The sequence below is a fragment of the Mercenaria mercenaria genome, chromosome 2 (genome assembly GCF_021730395.1).
Source record: "Mercenaria mercenaria strain notata chromosome 2, MADL_Memer_1, whole genome shotgun sequence".
Lineage (NCBI taxonomy): Eukaryota > Metazoa > Mollusca > Bivalvia > Venerida > Veneridae > Mercenaria > Mercenaria mercenaria.
The window spans coordinates 21,573,980-21,582,674 of record NC_069362.1 but is presented as its reverse complement, the minus strand read 5'-3'; the positions used below and the strand labels follow the sequence as shown (position 1 = coordinate 21,582,674).

Here is an 8,695-nt window from a genome sequence, read left to right as displayed (position 1 = left end):
ATATTCATTTCCACGATGTGAAACAGTACCTTTCCCAGAAAGAAAAACGGTTTTACCACCATACCAAATCTAGTATGACAGCTCGATCTATTTCTGGATGAAGACAATTTGATTCGTTGTGGCGGTAGAATTTCCAATGCTCCACTATTAGACAGCACGAAATTCCCGTACCTACTTCCATCAAGAAATAACTTTACAGATCTGATTGTAATGGATGCACACATTACACAGTTACATTCTGGCACAGAGAGCACGGTCACCTTCATTCGTCAAAAGTTTTGGATTCCAAGCATTCGTCAACATGTTCGGAAAATTATTCGCTCGTGTGTCACGTGCCGCAAGGTTACAAGTAGACCATACCGGGTACCAGATCCCCCACCGTTACCTAGCGACAGAGTGAAACATGCGCCACCTTTTATAGTCACAGGATAGACTTCACCGGAGCGTTTAACTGTGAAGGCATCAGACGGAAATCTACAAAAGGCTTACATTTGTCTGTTCACGTGTGCAATACACGGGCTATTCATTTAGAATTGTACCAAACATGACAGTAGACTCTTTTATTTTGGCTCTACGACGTTTCTTTAGCAGGAGAGCAATACCAAAAATCATTATGTCGGACAATGCCCTGACGTACATCTCCACTGCCAAACTACTGAAGACAGAGATCCTTGGGACATACGGTATTACATGGAAGTTTATCCCACACAATGCCCCATGGTACGGAGGCTGGTGGGAGAGGCTCATTGGCGTTACTAAGACATCCATTAAGAAAGTACTCGGGAAATCACTGGTGAGTTTGGAAGTTCTGCAAACTATTGTTACAGAAGTAGAATGTATCGTCAATGACCGCCCACTCACGCACATTTCTACAGACCCCACTGATGAGGAACCTCTTACCCCTTCCCATCTGCTGTATGGGCGCAGAATTACCTCCCCTGTTTACCCAGACGATCAAGAAGCCACAGCAGACGACATTTCCACAATTCTGCAGACAAACTTTACAGGTTTAAGTCTGCAACGATTGAACACTTTGGGTCGAGATGGAAGCATGAATATCTCACATCTTTGCGACAGTTTCATAAGATGTCTGGCAATCATGGCGATACTGTTACGGTTGGAGACGTAGTGCAAATACATGACAATAACCTTCCGAGAAATCGCTGGTCCCTTGGCGTCATAGAGGACGTTGTCACTGGTAGAGATGGTCTTATCCGAGCAGCCCGTATCAGATCCAGACGAGGTGTTACCATGCGACCCATTGCCAAGCTGTATCCACTCGAGTTGAAATAACTTTATACACGTGATTCGTTTCACGTGCCATGACATGTGATTATATGGACACTTAAGGTGGTTCGCGGGGTTCCTACGAAAATTTCGAAGTATGAGATATAAGACTGATATTAGGTCCGTATGTACTAACATCTCCTGTCTTTCATTTGGAGAAAAAAGAAAATCGTTCCGAGTCCACATTTCCTTTGAAGAGCGCCACCTGGCGGCATATGTATTTTTCAAGGGAAATCGCCGTTTTACTGTAATAATGTCATTAAAATTAATGTTATTACATTTTTTAAAACTCAGGAATATAGCTAAATTCAATGTTATTGTTTACATTTTGTGTTTTGTAAATTATTTCATTTAGAAAATGCTTAAATAAAGAGATGTCCGTAGTAGGGTGGGGAAAAATGGCGAAAATATTCAATGTATTTCATGGCCGTTTAGCCGAAATAAAATAAAACGGAACGGTCAAAGTTCTTGATTTTTAAATGTATTCTTCTTTAATCATTTCTGAACAAGAAAATAAAATAAAAATAGGGGGTCTTCACGGCAGATTTTTTGCAAATTTACTTTTTATTTGTTTTGGTAATGTAAATTTTGTGACGTTGATACACAATGACGGCGTTAACGTCGCGCAAACGATGATTTCATTATGCCTTTCATTGATATAAACGGGACCTTCAGAGTTCACAAAAATCTTTAGAATCTTTTTTATTTGAATATATTCACATGATGTACATTGTTGCGTATTTTGTAGTCACTATCTATCTTTTATCTAGTAATATACATCAGAGTCAGTTAAAGCTACTTGCCCACAGTTTCGTTGAAATTTTTCAACATGTTCATGTTCACCAAGTTTGGCACAAAAGGTGAATATGTCGCGCTAAAACATGTACTATAACTACTGAATATGGTATAAGTGGTTGAATTTTTTATGAAAATGTTTAATCTTGCAAAACTCGCGTATCTGGCTCCGTATTTAAGGGTTAGTAAAGTGTTGGGGGGACAGGGATGGGGTGTAGAAAAAATCTTATCAGTTTATCCGCTATGAATTAAAACGGAGCTGTCAAAATTCTTTATTTTCAAACATAGGTTTCTTTAATTATTCCGAAGAAAATAGAAAAAAAAGAGTGATTTGCAAATTTACATTGAGCCGCGCCATATGAAAACCAACATAGTGGCTTTGCGACCAGCATGGATCCAGACAAGCCTGCGCATCCGCGCAGTCTTGTCAAGACTCCATGTTGTTCGCTTTCAAAGCCTATTGCAATTAGAGAAACTGTTAGCGAACAGCATAGATCCTGACCAGACTGCGCGGATGCAAAACCATTATGTTGGTTTTCTCATGGCGCGGCTCATTTTACCTTTTGTATGAAATGTTTAAGTGCGAAACTGAACGACAGACCTTATTGTTTTTCAATATTTCAAGTGACTAGCTAACAACGAAGATACAAGATACGTAATGTGGTGAAACTGTTTTCCAGACAAGAATGAAATACATTTTTAACGAAAAGGAACATTTTGAAGGGTGGCTAAAACATCAGTATGTTTCTTTTTTGTTATGATATATAACTTTATTTAGAGGTTTTGATTTTCATTATAATTCTAATTGTGTATTATATTTATTGATTTTTAAACCTATATTGAATATTTTCAATAAATAAAATCATGGAATCTTAAGCAGATGATGGATAAATGAGATAATGCCTCTTACGGTAAAAATGTACTTCAGTCTGTGAACTTGAAACCGTTACTTGAATAAAGCTCATTTTGGTGCCGCTTAGTGCATTAAATTTATAACGACAACGTGAATGCACAATGCAAACCGTATTGAGGGAAAACTTGCTTTGAAATGACAGAACAAAAATAAAACTCTAGCTCATTTCGCTTCAAAATATTCAGAAAATAATATAAAACAGATACAGTCGACGCAGACGATATTTTAGGATGGAAAGATGGAAGAAGGGTGGTTTAACTGAGGCTGCTCTTGCGAAAGGTTTAGAGGCATGTGTTCATTGTTCAGACTCGCTGTTTCTTTCAGATATTTTCAAGGAAACGCACTTTCGACACGGTTCACTGTTGTACATACAAAAGTTTCGATTATAGAATTTGGCGGCAAATTGGGATCATTCTTATTTGATGAAGGTTTTATTCCAAAATCGAAGTATGGTATTCCAGTGCTGAATGTAATATCAAAAAAATAACCACTATGATTTCATCTCGTGCATTTCTTTTGGTGTTTCAAAAATTTTAAAAGACGGATAAAACTAAGAAATAAATAAACCTAACCTTTTGTCAGTATATTATACATATTATACACTAAATGCATGCTGTCGTACAATAATTTGCGTATTTTTGCCGTGCGTTCCGACTGATAATCTGTTCAGGACATGCGCAGAAGACCGCTCCAGCTATGACAGACTGCAATGAACAACATCGCATAAAGTATGTCCGTGACATTGAGCGCAAAGTGAACAGAAGTTACGGTATGCAAGCATCAAATAGGGATTTTACATTCATGCGTTTTGAAGCGCCTTGTCAGATTTTTCTGTTAATTTTATTTTCACAGTCTTGCATATCATGGATCACAAATGTATCATAATTAAAATGATTATAGTGAAGTCTACAAGTAACCACCGACTGGATATATTCCTTAATGAATTACTGTGATCATTGCGTTGAAGTTCCACAGCTTAAAAATGTACCATGGATTGATTACAGTGAAATCTTCATGCATTAAGTTAGCTCTAAAACTGTTTCAAAAATGGATAAAACAATTTAGCAGATGCGTATAGGTTGCACGCAATGCTAATTACGACGCCAGTATTCAGAAATCCATGTGAATATAGACTCTGTTCTTGCAGACAGCTAGTCTAATAGAATTTGAGACAGGCTGAAATTTTAATACCCTGACAGACTGAACGGGAAGGGTTTCCTAGGTCATCATTTTTAAATGACATTTTACATAATAATATAAACTAAATAATTAGCGTCTTTAAGGAAATTGTTGAACTTACATAGAAGTATATTTCTAGATGATATACTTAGATTGTAAATTGCTTACTGAAACTGTAAATAATGTGAATCTATTTAGTAAAAATATTTCATTTTTGTGTACTTTCATCATCCTGTATATACAAAAATGTATCTTTAAAGGACATAATGAACAAAACGTTTGTGTGACGTTAACACCATAAATGACGTATCAACGTCACAATATTTACATTACCAAAACAAATAAAAAGTAAATTTACAAAAAATCTGCCGTGAAGACCCCCTATTTTTATTTTATTTTCTTGTTCAGAAATGATTAAAGAAGAATATATTTGAAAATCAAGAATTTTGACCGTTCCGTTTTATCTTATTTCGGCTAAACGGCCAAGAAACACATTGAATATTTTCGCCATTTTTCCCCACCCCTACTACGGATATCTCTTTATTTAAGCATTTTTTAAATAAAAAAATTTACAAAATGCGACGTGTAAACAATAACATTGAATTTAGCTATATCCCTGAGTTTAAAAAAATGTAATAACATTAATTTTAATGCGATTATTACAGAAAAACGGCGTTTTCCCTTGAAAAATACATGTGCCGCTAGGTGGCGCTCTTCAAAAGAAATGTGGACTCGGAACGATTTTCTTTTTTCTCCAAATGAAAGACAGGAGATGTTAGTACATACAGACTTAATATCAGTCTTATATCTCATACTTCGAAATTTTCGTAGGAACCCCGCGAACCACCTTAAATTACTCAGCGATGTACATATACTACTTATTCAATGACATTTCCAGTGATTGCAGTGAAATAATGTTAGTAACTTCATTTATTCAAACGGATGTAATTATCTATAGCAAAACTGTGATTTATTACAAAATTGACTACTAAATTTAATCGTACTAGACTTTCAAATTTTATATGATACACTATTATTATTGAGACTGCTTTAAAGTAGATTTACTATGTAATTACTTTATTCATGTATTTAGTCTGAATTTAAGCTTTGCGGGCCCCGAGTGTCACGTTAAGTAACCTGTATATTTAATGACCCGCCATTCTTGGCGTCACGTTTAAGTAACGCGCTCTTTTGTTGTTTTGTTATGACGTCCTGTACGTCACTTGTTGTTCTTCCGGTCTATGAAGTAAACAGTCAACGTAAAACGGACAACACTTTTGTCTTCATTTAATGTCTCCACGACAGCACTTTCACTATTTTCGATTAATGGAAAAAAATATATATCCCTTGTTCTCAGTTTCAAGCCTCTTGTCCCTCCCGTTCCTGTCCTAAAATTTAATTGTTCTTAGATACTATTACACCACGATATTTTATCGTTTTGTTTGCTTTTTCTGGACAAACATGGTAAAACCATTGATTGTGTCTGTACTTGTTGAAATATCGAATCTCAATCAACAAGTGTGCGTTGAGAAATTTCTATCTTGTTTTCCAGTGTTTTCTACATATTGCAAATTCATTTTTTAAATGCTACCAAGATCAACCTATCTTAATACCAGCTCAGCATAATTATATTAAAAGGAATAAAGTGCAGATAGCAAGGGACAGAAAGTACAATACCTCGTTATGCTCTTAAGAGAAACCCTAGAAAGTGACAGCCATTTTTTAATTTCACGTTTGATACTAAGCATAACTTTCATACTAATACCCGATCATCAACAGAGTATGCCACCAGACGTTATAATTTCTTAAGGTGTTGAGAAACTATATTATAATATAAAGTATGAAATATATATTATATATTTCTTAATTTAGGTGATCTAAATGTCCTTACAGATAAGATAATGGCACATATAATAATAAAATGTACTGATAAGTGTTAGTTTCCGGCATTAAGCTTCGATAGAAACAATGCCATGACACAGTACACATTATGCTTTGAATTGTAGCATTGTGCGCAGCGTTAATAGGTAGGAAATTTCTATAAACGTAAGCAATTCGACATATTTGAAATAACCTGTCCATCGAATGCATCTGAATAATCAATTTTTCCGTAAGTGGATTTTCGTTCTAATGTAAGTTTTAAATTACACCGTTGTTTAATACATAAAATATTTCAGAATAGCACGCCGTTTCAGTGTTTGCATCATACACATTTAGTCACTGACTGATACCGATTTTCTTATTGTGAGTGGCTAATTTTGTAACCGTCATTTACATAAACTCCGCCCAAGACGCGAGCCAAGTTAAACTGAAAAGTCTGTGATTAATGTATTTATGGTTTTTAAAATGGATGATATTACAGTTTTTAGTCGTATCTCAGACTCAGTTTCAAAACAAACATTTTTGTACGTGCTCTCAAACGGATTACATTATGTCTGTAAAACTGAACTTTATTAACGTCGCATTCTCCCGATCATTTCACGTATACATTATAAGTATTTTTTTCCTGTCACCGATGTACATCGATTTCCTTGTGACAAGTCGATAAAAAATAATGTGTATTTTTATCGCTTGGTCAGGGATCTAAGTTTACATTAGTAAATCATAGCCTGATGGGCATCACTTTCACATTAAAAATTATATATTTAGTTTAAACATAAATACCCTGTTTACATACATTACTCAAGTTATAAAGGTAATAGCTCTAAGCATTTCTGTGTGTTTGGTAATCCAGCAACATGCGATTCTGATATGCTTGAATTAACTGGAATCTTTTTTTTTCGTACATTGAACATGTATTTAGGTCTTACTTATCAACGATTAAACTTCCGGTCATGTAGCCGTTGTACATGAACTTAAAAACCTTAAGTGCTGGGCTTCTTCATTTCGCTTTAATAGCAAATTGAAACTTGATTCAGGATTCATGACTAAGTAAGGCTCCTTGCCAAGAAACTTGCTCACGACGGACATTTATTTTCTTGGGTTTAACACCAGATTTCAACAGTTCTTCTTTGATGTCGGGTGATTAGTTTACTTAATTAAGCACCGCTCCTGGGAAGAACCAGTACTAGACTCTCGTTTCCGTAAGAAACTGCAAACTTTCTCGCATAAAGAAATATGGTCGGCAGGAAGGCTCAAACCCGTTCCACCACCCCAGTCAGTGAGAGGTTACAGTGATTTCAAGACAACGACTAACCACTCGACTATGGGAGCAGTCAACCGATGGATGGGTACTACAATTTGGATTCTAGAAATCATACGACAGAAGTCGACATAGAACTCTGAAGTTGATTAAGGGCGATGGAATCGACTGACAGCTTAGTTTTATCTCTACTTTTTTCCGTTTGACATAAGTATTCATGACATCGCATACCACATGTCTTCTGCAATCAGTAATAATTTGACGGATTTCTATGAAATAATGTATATTTTTTTCATATCGAAAACTTTTCCAATGAAATTCTAATCGATGTCGATCCTTTGCTTTGGTATTTTACAGATTATGTCGTAAATACAAAATAGATTCTATAGAACTTACGTGTCTCAAAAGATTTTTTTATTTAAAACTGTGATAGTAAAATTGCACCTCTATATTCACAGCGTTTGTAAAAGGCGATCTTGCTTATACTTTGCCTGTCACAAATACTAGTTTTTAACGATCGTATCATCCGACAATGATATGCATTTAATCAGAATCACATGTGCTTTTGTTTGTTTAAAATCATACCTATATCTTTCCTATCGTAAGCTTGTCTGACTTCGACAATTCTCGGCGTCAAACTTGGAAAGATCGAAATAGACAGCATTAAGGTATTAGATCACTAATAGTAATGTTTTCAAAATGGCCTTTGCTTGGTATATTCTGAAAGGTAACCATGTTTCGCACTATTTTGCAATTTTTAAGCAACTTTTACCGTGGCGTTTTTTTATAAATTTTGTATAACTTATGGTATCTCCTAAAGCTCCAGTAAAGACAAATTTCAAAGTGATGGCCACTATCCAAAACGGTTGCAGAGAACTCATTTTACCATTAATTTTAATAAAAGAAACATCAGTCTATTGGTAAACAATTATAAAACACAAAATAAAAATGTCAATGTCATTTTTTCTATGGTGCCTCAAGTAAACGGATTTAATGAGACAGAATTCATATTCCAACATTGAAAAATTAAGGCCGAATGCTGTGTTTCTGTTTTGAATTTTGCTTACTTCATTTAAGAATAACCTTAGGGCAGACGTAAAACCTATCTAAATTTCTTATACAATATATAATCTAAGAGTGAAAGCAAAATAGAGAACTTTCACCGCGTGTAACTCAATATTTTTAAAGATGTGTAACTCTACCCCTTCTGTTTAAGTAGTAAATTCACTTTGAACACCAAGAAATCGCTTATCAAATATATCTTTTTCCATTTTTGTACAAGAAATCAATAATAAGTCTTGAAAGAAGTAAAAACTTACTAGAAGAAAAGGAAAATAAAGAAATAAAAATTTGGTCCCAGTAGGGCTTGAACCTACGCC

General features: G+C 35.1%; 1 protein-coding gene across 1 annotated transcript; it reads left to right on the top strand.

Annotated features, from left to right (window-relative positions):
- The first annotated feature begins 544 nt into the window (after window positions 1-544).
- Window positions 545-1,129, top strand: LOC128548959 (uncharacterized). The gene has a single exon (XM_053524767.1). It carries the CDS (start codon window positions 545-547, stop codon window positions 1,127-1,129), a length of 585 nt encoding a protein of 194 aa, XP_053380742.1.
- The last annotated feature ends 7,566 nt before the right edge of the window (window positions 1,130-8,695 follow it).

Excerpts from the sequence above, each read along its gene's own strand:
- LOC128548959 (XM_053524767.1), top strand. The coding sequence starts at position 545 with ATGACAGTAGACTCTTTTATTTTGGCTCTACGACGTTTCTTTAGCAGG.